This window comes from Ranitomeya variabilis, chromosome 2 (genome assembly GCF_051348905.1).
Source record: "Ranitomeya variabilis isolate aRanVar5 chromosome 2, aRanVar5.hap1, whole genome shotgun sequence".
NCBI classification, from domain to species: Eukaryota; Metazoa; Chordata; class Amphibia; order Anura; family Dendrobatidae; genus Ranitomeya; species Ranitomeya variabilis.
This window is the reverse complement of record NC_135233.1, coordinates 986,122,344-986,138,685: the sequence shown is the minus strand read 5'-3', so window position 1 is coordinate 986,138,685 and position 16,342 is coordinate 986,122,344. Positions and strand designations below refer to the sequence as shown.

Below are 16,342 nucleotides of genomic sequence, written 5' to 3'. Positions count from 1 at the left end.
CACATCCAGGGTTGGAGATATGGTGAGCAGCAGTCTCTCCCAACTCATCAGCTGCTCACAATCTGTCATGGTCGATCAACCCCTCTCAGCACTTAGTGTGCTGGAACACTTTTTTCTTTATGTACTAAAGCATTATTTGAAGTTTTATCTCCCAGCCCCTAGATCCGACAGCCACCTTACAATATATATAATGTTGGGGTTTTTTTTAAATGTTTTTGTATATTTTAGTTTACTTAACCCCGTAATGGCCGCCGATACACCTTTTAACGGTGGCAGTTAAGGATACTTATTCCCCAGCTCCGCTTTTTAATGGAGCTGAGAAATAAGGTTATAGCGCCCCCCCATCGTCGTAAATTTTCCAGGGTCTCAGCTACTGGGGTAGGTGACACCCCAGAGAACATGATTCGGGTCATTCTTCTCCGACCCCAGTGTTGCAATTGCCGTTATTCACTGAAAAAAAAAAAAAAAAGTCTGATTTCCCATTTAATTTCTCTCTCCTCTGATATGATCGCACATCAGAGGAGAGAGAAATGGGGTCTCTTGAGCCCACCCCCCGGTACCTCCAGTGCCCCTTGTCCCCTCTGTATCCTTCGGTCCTGTCCCCCGTCTGTCGGCATCTTCTTCCGGGTAGAACATGGCGGGCGCGTGCGCACTGCGCCCACCGAGATCTGCAGACCGGGTGATAGACCTGATCACAGTGATCAAAATTAAAAAAAAAAAAAAAAAAAAAGTAAATCAAACTCCCCTTTATCACCCCCTTAGTTAGGTAAAAATAATAAAATAAAAAAAATGTATTTCCATTTTTTCGTTAGGGTTGGGATTACAGTAAGGGTTGTGATTAGGATAAGGCTGTGTGCACACGTTGCGGATTTTTCGTGTTTTTTTTGCTATAAAAACTTATAAAAAGCGCATACATTATGCATCCCATCATTTAGAATGCATTCCACATTTTTTGTGCACATGATGCGTTTTTTTCCGCAAAAAAAACGCATCGTGGTAAAAAACGCAGCATGTTCATTAATTTTGCGGATTTTTTGCATTTTTCCTGCTATTTAATGCATTGGGAAGCTCCGGAAAAAAACGCGCAAAAAACACATGCGGATTTCTTGCAGAAAATGTCCGGTTTTGCTCAGGAAATTTCTGCGTGTGCAAATAGCCTTAGGGGCATCGGCATACTCAGAAGAAACTGCACAACACATTTTGTGGTGCATTTTCTCCTGATACCCTTGTGAAAATAAAAAAAAATGGTTCCAAAGTAAATTTTGTGTGAAAAAAGTGAAATGTTCATTTTTTCCTTCCACATTGCTTTAGTTCTCGTGAAGCATCTGAAGGGTTAATAAACTCCTTGAAAGTGGTTTTGTACACCTTGAGGGGTGCAGTTTTCAGAATGGTGTCTCTTGTGGGTATATTCTGTTATATTGACCCTCCCAAAACTCACTTCAAATGTGAGGTGGTCTCTAAAAAAAGAAATGGGGTTTGTAAATTTTGTTGGAAAAATTAGAAATCACTGGTCCAATTTTAATCCTTATAACGTCCTAACAAAAAAAAATTGTTTCCAAAATTGTGCTGATGTAAAGTAGATATGTGGGAAATGCTATCTTATGCTATTAACTATTTTGTGTAGCATAACTCTCTGATTTAAGGGCACAAAAATGTAAAGTTTGAAAATTGCTAAATTTTCAAAATTTTTGCCAAATTTCCGTTTTTTTCATAAATAAATGCAAGTTATATTGTAGAAATTTTACCACTAACATGAACTACAATATATCATTAAAAAACATTCTCCGAATCAGTGGGCTACGTTGAAGCGTTCCAGAGCTATAACCTCATAAAGTGACAGTGGTCAGAATTGTAAAAATTGGCTTGATCGTTAAGTACCAAATTGGCTCTGTCACTAAGGGGTTAAATAAGCACTTCCAGGTATTTTTTTGTACTAAATGTGTGTATATGTGCATGTAATGTAGTGTGAGTGCATTAACGTACTCGCCTACCGCTGCTCTCTCTGGTGTCCCACACCATTCTTCGCCACTTCTCAGTGACGTCACCTCTCTGCAGACTCTTGGGGTCACACTATGCTCTGCGTGACCCGGAAGTGGCTTTCACAATGTAAGTCTATAGAGCGTCAGAACGCGACCCCATAGGCTTACAGTGTAAAATAGACTCTCAGCTCACGCATTTCGCATAGAGTGAGCCGGCTAGACACAATTGGGATGTCCTCATTCAGAAGCGGAGGAGCAGAATGGCGCTGTGCACCGGTTAGAGCGGCGGGAGTTCAGTATATTAATAGACCCGCACTACATGCACATATATAATAAAATAATATATACATGTGAGAGCGTCTTTAAGGAATCTGAACCTGCGATTATCCGATTGCTTTATACTACAATACCTCAGTGTAGCAGTATATCATGAAAGTCTAAGTCTCCTTTTGAAACTCAAGTTGTGATTCAGCTTTATAAGAGTACCAAGATGGCAGCAACGGGGTCCTTCAGTCGATCCCTGGCTACCATGGTAATCTGAAGGCCAGATCACATGTTGTGGAGGGGAAAATGAGCTTCAGCATGCATGGCATGGAGTTTACAATCTCTAACAGCTGGGTTTTTAAAGGGGTTATCCAAGACTTTTAATATTTTTGTGTATAGTGCTAAGAATGAATGGGCAGATAGTAACTAACTGCCTGATCTGCACTGGGACGGTCTCTGCCGGCGACTCCCTTGCTTCATTTCATATGGGCAGCACGGTGGCTCAGTGGTTAGCACTGCAGCCTTGCAGCACTGGAGTTCTGGGTTCTAATCCCACCTTGGACAACATCTGCAAGGAGTTTGTATGTTCTCCCCGTGTTTGCGTGGGTTTCCTCCAGGTTCTCCGGTTTCCTCCCACATTCCAAAGACATACTGATAGGGTAATTAGATTGTGAGCCCTATCAGGGACAGTGATGATAATGTGTGCAACCTGTAAAGCACTGCGGAATATGTTAGCGCTATATAAAAATAAAGATTATTATTATCTCTTGTCAACAAGGGCAGCACCTTCTCATCTGTTCTGCTCTGTTGATGGGATGTCATTGCACTGTAATGCTGATTGACAGCCGGCTCCTCGAAGTTGGGCAGTAGTCAGCCGGCTGTCAATAAGCATGGCACTGGGGCAGAGACGCCCATATCAACAGACCAGAATGGCAGAAAAGGTGCTACTTTGCCAACAAGATGTTAGCGGAAATCGCGGAATCACTTGTAGCCGCGGTCATTGACAGCTCTGAGCCGGCAGAGATTGGCTCCAAGTAGGACAGGCACATAATTAGCAACTACATGCCTGTTAGTTCCATACTGTAGGTTGATAAAGACCTAGGTCCATCAAGTTGAACCTTTCTCCACCAATTGTACACTTTGTCACTAATTTAACTATAATCCATAATGTTATGTGTATCGAGGAAATCATCCAGCCCTTTTTAAAAAGCTGTTAGTGTCTGCCATTAACACCTCTTGTGGTCGGCATTCCACAGTCTGACTGCTCTAAGTGTAAAGAACGCTTTCCTATTTAGGCCTCTTTCACACTTGTGTCGGTACGGGTCCGTCGCTAAGCGTTGGCGCGACGTTCCGACGCACGTTGTGAAAATTTGGCGCGACGGGGGCAGCGGATGCAGTTTTTCAACGCACCCGCTGCCCATTGTAAAGTCCCGGGGAGGAGGCGGCGGAGTTCCGGCCGTGCATGCGCGGTAGGAAATGGCGGACCGACGTACGAAAAAATGTTCCCTTGAACGTTTTTTCATGACGACAGTCCGCCAAAACGCAACGCATCCAGTGACGCATTGGGTCATCTGATCCAATTCACTGCTCAATGCAGGATTCACTAAACCATCTCAGACAGTTGTCTGTCCAGCCTCTGTTTGAAGACGTCCATTGAAGGAGAACTCGCCACCTCTTTTGGCAGCCTGTTCCACTCATTGAACACCCTCAGTGTCAAAATGTTTTTACCAATATCTAATCTGTGTCTCCTCCCATTCAGTTTCATTCCATTACTTCTCGTATTTCCTTGTGCAAATGAGAATAAAGATGATCCCTCTACACTGTGACGGCCCTTGAGATATTTGTAGACCGCTATTAAGTCTCCTCTTGGCCTTCTTTTTTGCAAGCTAAACATTCAAAGATCCTTTAGCCGTTCCTTGTAGGACATAGTTTGCAGTCCGCTCACCATTCTGGTCTCTCTTCTCTGAACTTGCTCCAGTTTTTCAATGTCTTTTTTTAAATGTGCTGCCAAGAAATGGACACAGTATTCGAGTTCCATCCCTTGTAATAATCTAGTTGATTCCTTTGAACTGACTCTAAATTCTGAATATCCTTTTTAATTGTGGAGTCCAAAACTGGATCCCATATTCTAGACGTGGCCTCACCAGTGATTTATAAAGGGATAACAATACGTTGGGATCACGGAATTTCATCTCTCTTTTTATACATCCTACAATCTTGTTTGCTTTTGCGGCTGCTGCTTGACATTGAGTACTACTGCTCAGCTTACTTGAAATCAGAAAGAATACCCATGTCCTTATTCTGTACTGTGTTCCTGAGTATACTCTTATTTAATGTATATGCAGCAATGGGATTACTCTGTCCTAGGTGCATTACTCTACATTTATCTACATTAAATCTCATTTGCCAATTGTCTGCCCATTCAGACATCTTATCCAAATCGGCGCTGAGCCCACATTTTCTGGCACGTCAGCTGTTCTGAACAGTTAACATGTGCCTCTAATAGCGGCATTTAACGCGCTCTTCCGGCAAGCGTGCTGGAAATCCCACCCATCGTCGCCTGTGTCACATGACCACGGATCGCCAATGGGTTGGCATGACAACCAGAGGGCTCCAGCAGACCTCTATGGTTGTCACTGCTGGATTTCTATGAGCGCCGCCTGGTGGTCGGCGCTCATAGCAAGTGAGCAATTCTGCTACATACAGGCAATCTGATCATCCCCTATATGTAGCAGAGCGTGTTATGGCAGCTTCTAATCTCCCATGGAGACTTTTGAAGCATGCCAAAAGTAAAAGAAAAAAAAGGGTTTAAAAATATTAAAAAAAATATAAAAATTCAAATCACCCCCCTTTCGCCCCATTCAAAATAAAACTGAAGAAAAATCAAACATACACATAATTGGTATCATTAAAAATGTCAGCTCAGCACGCAAAAAATAAGCCCTCACCCAACTCGAGACCATGAAAAATGGAGATGCTACAGGTTTTGGAAAATGGCGTTTTTTTTTTTTGTTTTTTTTTAACACAAACTTTGGAATTTTTTTTCACCACTGAGATCAAAAAGAACCTAGCCATGTTTGGTGTCTATGAACTCGTAATGACCTGGAGAATCATAATGGCAGGTGAGTTTTAGCATTTAGTGAACATAGTACAAAAACAACTGTGGGATTGCACCTTGTTGTGATTTCATCGCACTTGGAATTGTTTTTCCCATTTTCCAGTACACGATATGTTAAAACCAATGGTGTCAATCTAAAGTACAACTCGTTCTGCAAAAAAACAAGCCGTCATATGGCCATATTGCCCAAAAAATAAAGAAGTTATGGCTCTGGGAAGACGGGGAGCAAAAAACGAAAACGCAAAAACGAAAATACCTTTGGGGGTTAAGGGGTTAATATCCTGCATAGTTTGATGTCGTCTGCAAATACTGACACTTTACTCTCAATCCCATCCACAAGGTCATTAATAAAGAGTTTAAAAAGAATCAGTCTTAGCACAGATCCCTGCGGTCCCCGCTGCTCCCAGTACAGATCCCTGCAGTCCCCACTACTCCCAGTACAGATCCCTGCAGTCCCCACTGCTCTCAGTACAGATCCCTGCAGTCCCCACTGCTCCCAGTACAGATCCCTGCAGTCCCCACTGCTCCCAGTACAGATCCCTGCAGTCCCCACTGCTCCCAGTACAGATCCCTGCGGTCCCCGCTGCTCCCAGTACAGATCCCTGCAGTCCCCACTACTCCCAGTACAGATCCCTGCAGTCCCCACTGCTCTCAGTACAGATCCCTGCAGTCCCCACTGCTCCCAGTACAGATCCCTGCAGTCCCCACTGCTCCCAGTACAGGTCCCTGCAGTCCCCACTGCTCCCAGTACAGATCCCTGCAGTCCCCACTACTCCCAGTACAGATCCCTGCGGTACCCACTGCTGACTATATCCCATTTAGAGAATGTACCACTTATGACAACTTTGTTTCCAGTCATTTAGCCAATTCCTTACCCATCTGCATATAGTTTCCCCCAGTGCTTGACCTGTAGCTTCAGTATAAGACTGTTATATGGAACAGTATAAAATGCCTTTGCCAAGTCCACATACATCACATCAGCTGCATTACCAACATCCAGATTTGCATTCGCCTCCTCTTAGAAACCCAACATGTTGGTTAGACACGACTTATCTTTCATGAATCCGTGCTCGTTGTCATTTATGTTATTAATGATATGCCCGTGCTGTGGGGGGTCTTCATGTGGTGCTCTGATTAGGTATTCATCAGTGTGGCTTCTGACAGGTCACTGATTCCTCACTGACCTGACCCCTATTTTGCATAATGAATATTAGATATATTGAAAAAAATAAATAAAAAACTACCTTGCATCGGCGCCTGCACTGCAGCATGATCGCATCTATAATGTGTGTTTATTAATTTTTTTTTATGGTATACATACAGCAACTGAAGGAAAAAAACAAATACGTCTGAAAATGGCGGTGCCTGCACAGTAGCAGCTATCAGCGTTCCGATAGCTGCTGCTGTGCAGGTGCCGGTGGCACCATCTTGCTGGAGAAAAAAAAGCCTCCTCCAAGATGGCGTCACATGCGCAGTAGCATCTGTCGGATCTCCGATAGAGGCTACTGCACAGGCACCGCCACTGCAAACTTAGTTGAGACAATTTTTTTTTTTCTCCAGCAAGATGGCCCTGGATCGCCGATAGCTGCTACTGCGCAGGCTTGGTCACATTCAGACTCATTTTATTTATTTTTTAAATTTATGTATACCATAAAAAAAATAAATAAATAATGAAATACACCGTATTAATGCGATCATGCTGCGGCGCAGGCACTGCCGGTGCCTGCCTGCAGAAGGTGATTTTTTTTTTTTTTAACTTTTATATATAAGTACTAGATGGTGGCCCGATTCTAAGGCATCGGGTATTCTAGAATATATATGTAGTTTATTTATTAAGATTTCAGAATAATGCAATAAATACACAGGATTCGGCTGGCCGGGGGCGACCAGTTGGCGAAGCGTGGTTCAAATCCCACGCCAATTGGCAGCCGGACTGCGTCTGTCACTGATTGTTTGCGGCCGGGCGCGACTAATCAGTGAAGCCAGGGCGAGCTCCAGGTTTTTGAGGGCCCCGGGCGAAAGTCTCACAGCCCACGTAGCATATAACACAGTTCACACAGCATATAGCACAGCCCACGTAGTATATAGCACAGCCCACGTAGTATATAGCACAGCCACGTAGTATATAGCACAGCCACGTAGTATATAGCACAGCCCACGCAGTATATAACACAGCCCACGCAGTGTATAACACAGCCCACGCAGTATATAACACAGCCCACGCAGTATATAACACAGCCCACGCAGTATATAACACAGCCCACGCAGTATATAACACAGCCCACGCAGTATATAACACAGCCCACGCAGTATATAACACAGCCCACGCAGTATATAACACAGCCCACGCAGTATATAACACAGCCCACGCAGTATATAGCAATGTGAGCACCATATCCCTGTTAAAAAAAGAATTAAAATAAAAAATAGTTATATACTCACCTTCCGGCGGCCCCCGGATCCAGCCCAGGCCTTTAGCGATGCTTGTCGCGACACTCCGTTCCCAGTAATGCCTTGTGGCAATAACACGTGATGATGTAGCGGTCACGCGAGACCGCTACATCATCACGGCTCATTGCTGCAATGCATTCTTGGGACCGGAGCATCGCGAGGAGCGGGAAAGGCTGGCGCGGAAGGTGAGAATATAATGATTTTTTATTTTTTTTTAATATTTTTAACATTGTATGTTTTTACTATTGATGCTGCATAGGCATTATGCCGTGGTGTAACTCAGTCCCTTAACACTATGTGGTCGCTAACTGGAGGGGAGTATGGAGGGGCGAATTCGCGGCCGGACTGTGCCTGTCGCTGATTGGTCGCGGCCGGCTGGGCGCGACCAATCAGCGACGTGGGATTTCCGCGACAGACGGTCGAATAGACGGAAGTACCCCTTAGACAATTATATGTATAGATATATTGTATATAATTTATATGTTATTCGTTATGTAAAATAGGGGGCAGTTCACTGCGGGATTAGTGACCTGTCATAAGCCATACTGGTGAATACCGAATCAGAGCACCACATGAAGACCTCCCACAGGCCGCCCCTCAGCACGAGCATGTCATTAACTGAAAAATGGAAATAAATATTAAACAACAACCACAAGACGGATTTCATCAACCAAGGAATTGTTTTAATCAGTGTAACGGCACTGACCTGACACTGTAGATTACTCAGCACAATACTGCTGACAGGTTCGCTTTAACAATTAGTTGGGATAGGAGATAAGTTGCAATCTAGTTACAATCCTTTAAAATTACAGCCAAATTGCAAAATGAACGATATAACAGTCACAGCTGGAACAGTAAAAATGCAAACGCACATTAATAAATTAGTTCTTTAAGTAAAATTAGTGTAACTGCTGTGTGTTTTCTTCTGCTTTCCTAGGTCTGTGAGCTGGACATCATTTTTAACTTTGAGAAGGCATACTTCATACTGGATGAGTTTCTCATGGGAGGTGAAATTCAGGAGACCTCCAAAGAGTCTGTAGTGAGGGCCATTGAGGATTCGGATATGTTACAAGAGGTAATTTCCTTTTGCGCCTGCTTAAAGCACAACCTGAACACTCTGTAATGTTAAGAAAGCTAGGGAGAAAAAAATGCTTACTAAAAAACATGCCAACCATCTGGTACGTTTGTGGCCAGGACTGTAATCTTTCCTATGTAATCCCATCTTGGTGGATATTTTGGGCTTGGACATCACGCACTCGGGTTAATCTGGTTTCACCCTCATTAATTTCTATAGCCTTTAGAAAAGAAGGGAAAGGGAGGACACGATGGAAAACCTTCAATATCTTACAGGTTTAAATAAAGTTCAAAGTCTTTCAGTAAGAGACTTAACACAAGAACAAAGAGGCACAAGATGAAATCCGTTCAGTGGAGGATAAGAAGCAATGTCAGAAAATAATGAACAAGTAGAAATAAAAGAAGAAATAGTTTAAGGGCAGACGAGAGAGATCATGTATTGTATTTGCTGACAATTTTCTGTTGCCATTATTAAGGGGTTATTCCCAACATTGAAAATTCTCACCTATTCATTGGAGTTTGAGGGAAACGGCTCCCTCTGAAAGCCCATCAATCCCCAACAGCATGATTGTGGGAAGCCGATGGGTTACTATGGCAACCACAAGCCTAACAATATGGCGTCTGGGTCTGCCACTCAACCAAAGCCTGTTAGTTCCTGCAGGAGTTGGGGTCTAATAGGCCGCATGTTACTGTTACACTGACAGACTGAGCTAATGCACTCCACCACTTATGTATTGCTAATACCATACAGGTGGAAACGTTGCTGCTGTCGTTATATAAAGCAATAAACTTATTTATGAAGCTTCATAAGGAGCATGGGCTTCAGTTGGTTAGAAGTACTCTAAGACTGTCACTCTTAATCGAACGCATAAAAACAATGCCAGAATTGCTGTTTTTTTGTTCATCCCTCCTTAAGAACAAAGGAAAAGGTGACCATTAAGTCATATGATCCTGAAAAAGGAACTAGTAAAAACTGAAGTTCAGTGTATAAATAGAAAAGCACTCGCAAAGCTCTGTCTACAGAAAAATAAGAAAGCTGTGAGTCTTCTGAGAGTATGGTAACCAAATAAAAAGATATGGGGGCCGATTCTTGATTAGCATTGAGGACGCCAGTCTTCATGATGGGCATGTTGGAGTAAAATGAGCATAATTCATTAAGAGGCACTTGCCACTTAAAGGGGTATTCCCATCTCCAAGATCCTATCCCTATATGTAGTAGGTGTAATAATATTAGCAAATACCTCCAATTTGAAAGGTAGTATAGTTTTTCTGACTCGCTATGTCTCCTCCTTTGCTCATGTGCAGGCATTGCAGGACCTTAGGTATCCATGGATACGACCACTGATATAGTGAGTTAGTTAGTTGCTAGTGGTCGTAACCATGGATACCTAAGGTCCTGCAATGCCTGCACATGTGGAAAGAGACATAGCGAATCAGAAAAAACTATACTAAATTTCTAATTGGAGGTATTTGCTATTATTATTATTACTATAATAATGTATTATTATTATTATTGCACCTACTACATGTTAGGATAGGATCTTGGAAATGGGAATTCCTCTTTTAATGATTAGGAAAATCTGACAGCTGGAATAAGGTACTCCATAACTTTTCATTGCTTTAGTTGGGCAGGCTTTGCCATGACCCGTCCCCTACCTTGACTCCCACTCCAGTTCACCGGTGAGTCTTTGCCAATACTCCCAGTGTGTGGCCTTGGCTGCGGCACCGATGTCACGTTGACCGTACAGTGGCCAGTCAGTAAGCTCAGAGCTTCATCCAGTTTAGACACTGCTCCCCCTTTTAGAGTTGCAATACCAGACACTTGTAGCATTGGCAGAGACTCGCTGGTGGACACAGGGAAGAGTACAGCTCTTTGTTTCTTTATAATAACCAACAGCCGGGGACACTCATTTTCTGAAAGGGAACAACCCCTTTCAATTTTGATGACCTATCCGTAGTGTAGGTCATCAAGATGAGATAGGTGGTTGTCCGACACTCAACGAAAGCCAGATGTAAGAGATGAACCAAGTGGAACACTGCAGCTCTGTGTATTGTTTTAGCAGCTGCTGCTGCTGAGTACTGCATCTTATCTCTCTTTGTAATAATAATCTTTATTTTTATATAGCGCCAACATATTCCGCAGAGCTTTACAGTTTGCACACATTATTATCGCTGTCCCTGATGGGGCTCACAATCTAAATTCCCTATCAGTATGTCTTTGGAATGTGGGAGGAAACCGGAGAACCCGGAGGAAACCCACGCAAACACTGGGAACATACAAACTCCTTGCAGATGTTGTCCTTGGTGGGATTTGAACCCAGGACTTCAGTGCTGGAAAGCTGCAGTGCTAACCACTGAGCCACCGTGCTGGCACCATTCAGTTAAGAATGGTGCCAGGTTTCAGTCCTCCACCTATCTCAAAATGATGACCTATCCTTTGGCAAGTCATCAATATATTAGTCCCGTGACAACACCTTTAAGGAGTAAAAGGCATAGGACCGTTCAATCAAGAAGAATTCTTACATTCACACTTATTTTTTCTTTTTATAGGATTTTTTGCGTTTACTGATGTTCAGCTGTGAGTGAGTAGGTGTTTCCTGTACAGGACCATCCTCCAGTAGCAGGAGCAGTTCTGGAGGACCTGGACAGCCCATTCATTTAATTACATTCATTTCTCCTGCGGAGACACTGCAGGGAATTGAACACTTGCTAAGGAGACGCCTTATTATCAAGTTATAGTCTGGGGACAAAAGTGTCAAAAGAAGCCCCTTTTAAGCTGTAGAACCCCCAATGGCAGACTTATTGGGGCAATATTTCATATTTTGTTTGTATTTTTTTTTTAGACAATGGAAGAATATATGAACAAACCAACGTTTTAAAGAGAGCCACACCAAGATCCGTCTACCGGACGAGAAGTAGACTGTATTGCCATTTTTGATTGGGTGGAAGACATGGCAACTGCACTAAGGATCAGAGGGCACCGCTGGGCGGTCCTTCTGCCATCCTACCACAGGGCAGCATGAAATCAAGTGGGACATGATTACCAAGACTACCTTATTCAACCCTTTGCAGCTGTATGGACCTAGACATATATTAAGTGAATACATGTTTGCAAAGGGAACCTTGCTTTTTAAAGGAGAAAAAAAATATTTTTTTATGTATGTTTTGACTCTTGCCAGAATGACTGCCGGAAAATGCCAACCAAAGCAAGGACTTAAGTGAATGATTTTTATATCTTAATATATCTTCGTAAGTTTGGTGTTAACGGGCTAATCGGGCCTCATTTATTAAAGCTATCTAGCAGAAAAGCTGGCCATATGGCACATAGCAACCAATTACAGTACAGCTTTCTTTTTTCGCAGCAGGTTAAATATTGAAAGCTGAGCTCTGATTGGTTGCCATGAAGAACAAGGACAATAACTCTACTATCTAGTTTCAATAAATGATTCCCAGCGCTTTTTTTTCTTGGTGTAGAATGATCTAACAAATATTTAATGTAAATCCAGAAAATTACGCAAATATCCTAAATAAATGGAAAAGGTTATCATTTAATCAAGGCGTTTCGCAACATTAGATTTTTTAAGTTTTTTTTTTTTTAATGGGTTCTTATGAGCAGAATGTTAAATACCATCTGTCTGTCACTTGCCAGTGGAATTAGCCCTACTCCTGTTACTACCCAAAACCCACTTGGGAACGCCCACTTTCAATAAAAACCTCCATTTTTAACTTAGAAGATTGTCCCAGCAAGTATGATGAAGTCTGATATTTTTACTGTTTAACTACTGATTTTTCTGTAAAAGTCATGCTAGATATCAGATTGGATTGCCGAAGGGCTGAGATCCATGATAACCTAGATATGTAGATAGTGGAGATGATCGAATCGGTTCACAGGACCCTGCTCCAGCAGCCATCTCAATATACCGCCTCTTACCTGCCAGCATTCATGGATCCTCTTATGGTTAGCCGACCTGGTGCAGCATCATCTTTGTGGTGTGATGCGCAGATGACATAGGGCCAGGCTGGCTAATCAACATAGGAGCTGGGGATCATCATTGTGGCGTGATGTGCAGATGACATGGCGCTAGGCTGGCTAATCAACAGAGGAGCCGAGGATCATCATTATAGCGTGATGCGCAGATGACATGGCACTAGGCTGGCTAATCAACAGAGGAGCCGGGGATCATCATTATGGCGTGATGCGCAGATTACATGGCGCTAGGCTGGCTAATCAACAGAGGAGCCGGGGATCATCATTATAGCGTGATGCACAGATGACATGGCGCTAGGCTGGCTAATCAACAGAGGAGCCGGGATCATCATTATGGCGTGATGCACAGTTGACATGGTGCAGTATGGCTAATCAATAGAGGAGCCAGGGATCATCATTGTGGCGTGATGCGCAGATGACATGGCACCAGGCTGGCTAATCAACAGAGGAGCCAGAAATACTCATTCTGGAGTGATGCGCAGAAGACATGGCACCAGGCTGGCTAATCAACAGAGGAGCCGGGGATGCTGGCAGGTGGGAGGTGGTATACTGACGTGTCCACTGGAACAGGATCCTGCAAATTGAGTTGCTCATCTCTGGTTGGTAGCAGTAAATCTTTTGACCTGTTATGGATATCTTTGAAATACAAGAGTGGTATTTTACAGGAGCAAAATCTTTTGTGAGGAGTGTAGATTGGAGATGGGAGCATGTTGAAATAACAGCACATATAGAAATGAAACCCTCACCCTCTATCAAACTGAATAATCTAATATTAATGGAATAAACTAAGGCTATGTGCACATGTCCGGATTTTCCGCGGAAATTTCCGCGGCAATTCAGCAACTGTGCCGCCGGTAAAATGCATGCGGAATTTGCATGCGTATTCCCGCTAAACACTAGCATTTTACAAGCGTAATTAGCTTGCAGAATGCTAGCGTTTTTCAAGCGATCTGTAGCATCACTTGGAAAACTGATTGACAGGTTGGTCACACCTGCCAAACATAGTGTTTGACAAGTGTGACCAACTTTTTACTATTGATGCTGCCTATGCAGCATCAATAGTAAAAAGATCTAATGTTAAAAATAATAAAAAAATTAAAAAAGGTGATATTCACACCTTCCGGTGTCCCCGGCAGTCTTCCCACTCTTCGCGATGCTCCCGTTCCCAATAATGCCTAGCGGCAATGACCCCAGATGACGTAGCGGTCTCGCGAGACGTCTTCACAGGTCATTACCGCAAAGCATTATTGGGAACGGGAGCATCGCGAAGAGCCGGAAGACTGCCGTGGACGCCGGAAGGTGAGAATATCACGATTTTTTATTTTAATTCAACAATTATATGGTTCCCAGGGCCTGGAGCAGAGTCTCCTCTCCTCCAACCTGGGTACCAACCGCACATGATCCGCTTACTTCCCACATGGTGGGCATAGCCACATGCAGAAAGTAAGCGGATCAATGCATTCCTATGTGTGCGGAATCCCCACGATTCCACACAAAGAATGAACATGCTGCATTTTTTCCGGAATGCGATTCCGCCACGGAAAATAACGCAGCATCTGCACAAAAAATGCGGTATGCATTCAAATAGGATGCCTAATGTAGGCGGTTTTTTTCGCTGTTTTATCGCGTTTTTATAGCGAAAAAAACGCGAAAATTCCTGAACGTGTGCACTGTGCACATAGCCTAAAGAAGTTCCCCACTACTAGGACAACCCCTTATCACTCTAAATGTTTGCCCCCTTTAACCTCTCATGCCAGCACCGTTTCAGCAGTGCCAGCACTCGCGCTCTCGGAGCTCACATGAGGTTGTTGTGTCACGCGAGCCCTGCGCCTAATTGACGCTGGCGTCACTGTCCCCTCCTTCTGACATGTAAGTAATCAAGAGGAAGTAAGCGGCCAGGCGTAGCCATCGTTTCCTCTTGAGTACTTATATAACAAAAGAAGGGGCCAGTGTAGCCGGCATTGATTGGATTGGGCACAGTGCTCACGGATGACACAACAAGCTCATAAGAGCCCCAGGAACGCACGTGCTGACACCGCCGGGACAGCACCGACACAGGAGGTGAGTACTGCTGTTTTTTTTTGTTTTTTTAGCAGGGGCAAATTTTCAGAGTGAGAAGGGGTTGTCATAGTAGTGGACAACCCTTTTACATACACCGAGTTTCCTAGAATTGTGATATATATGTTGCCTTTATATCACAGTTAGGCTGCCGTCACACTATCAGTATTTGGTGAGTATTTTACATCAGAATTTGTAAGCCAAAACCAGGAGTGGAACAAATAAAGGAAAAGTATAATAGAAACATGTGCACCACTTCTGCATTTATCACCCACTCCTGGTTTTGGCTTACAAATACTGATGTAAAATACTGACCAAATACTGCTAGTGTGACGGCAGCCTCAAAGTGATCAGTTATATTAGCAGCATAAATAAGAAAATGCAACAAAAAAGATTAAGCGGCACTGACCCGCAGTCCAAATAATCAATAAGAACTATGAGTGGGAATCACAGATGTAAACTCCTACTAGCGCCAAAGTGAATGACTTCGGGTGCTCCTCTCAAGAAACAAAGTCCATAATCCATATAGTCTGAGTGAAAAGGGAATGATGAGGGCACTCACCGGTCTTCCGTAAAATCACTTCTTTATTGAAAAAGCTACATCCAGAGATCAATGGAGGCCGGGGGAGAGAGGGAGCAGGGGTGGATGACGGCCGTTTCGCGCTTGTCCTGCGCTTCTACGGGTCGATTTGTGTTCGGGATCAGCAGCGGATATAGTGCACCAGCCTGGACACACCCCACACTGCTCAGTCCCTCCCACAAACCAAAAAATACAATAAGCACATATTAAAACATTTTCTGAAAACAATAAACAACTAGTGGAGTACACATGAAATATGAGGTATACATCGTAACTGAGAAAGCATTTCGCTACAGACAATCAAATTAGCCGCTCTACAGAAACCAATCACATTCAGTAGAAGGGACAGGGTTCTCTTACGCCACCTACAGGAAAATAGACATGTCGACTCTATCATTGAAGCCAAGCGGACCCATAGCATTACTGCGCAGGATCCACCTGGCTTCGCATCTCAGGAGCAGATTGTCCAAATCACCACCTTGGATCGGCAGAACGACTCTTTCTAGACCAGCAAAGGTAAGACACTCAGTCTTACCTCCATGTTTCTCTCTCATATGCGTAATGATCCGCGGGACTCCTTTTCCTGTCACTACTGACCTGCAATGTTCTCGAAACCGAATATACATCGGCCGGATAGTTTTGCCAATGTAAAAACGTTTACAGGGACAAAAAACAATATATACTACGTGATCGGTCTTGCAGGTAATAAAATCATAGACTACATGTGACACGGCACCTATTTGGAGACAGCGATCTACAAGGTGCTGTTGACAGCACGAGCAGTGACCGCACTTGAAGTTCCCCTTTGGGGACACCCCCTTCAACCAATT

At 43.5% G+C, this 16,342-nt stretch overlaps 1 protein-coding gene across 1 annotated transcript in view; it reads left to right on the top strand.

Moving 5' to 3' along the window:
- Positions 1-12,438, top strand: part of AP1S3 (adaptor related protein complex 1 subunit sigma 3) — a 52,634-nt gene extending 40,196 nt beyond the window's left edge. Inside the window, exons 4-5 of the mRNA XM_077290895.1 lie at positions 8,750-8,887; positions 11,730-12,438. Coding sequence (XP_077147010.1) covers positions 8,750-8,887; positions 11,730-11,765 — 174 coding nt within the window. The 3' untranslated portion in view covers positions 11,766-12,438. The remainder of the gene's footprint in view (positions 1-8,749; positions 8,888-11,729) is intronic.
- Positions 12,439-16,342: the final 3,904 nt, after the last annotated feature.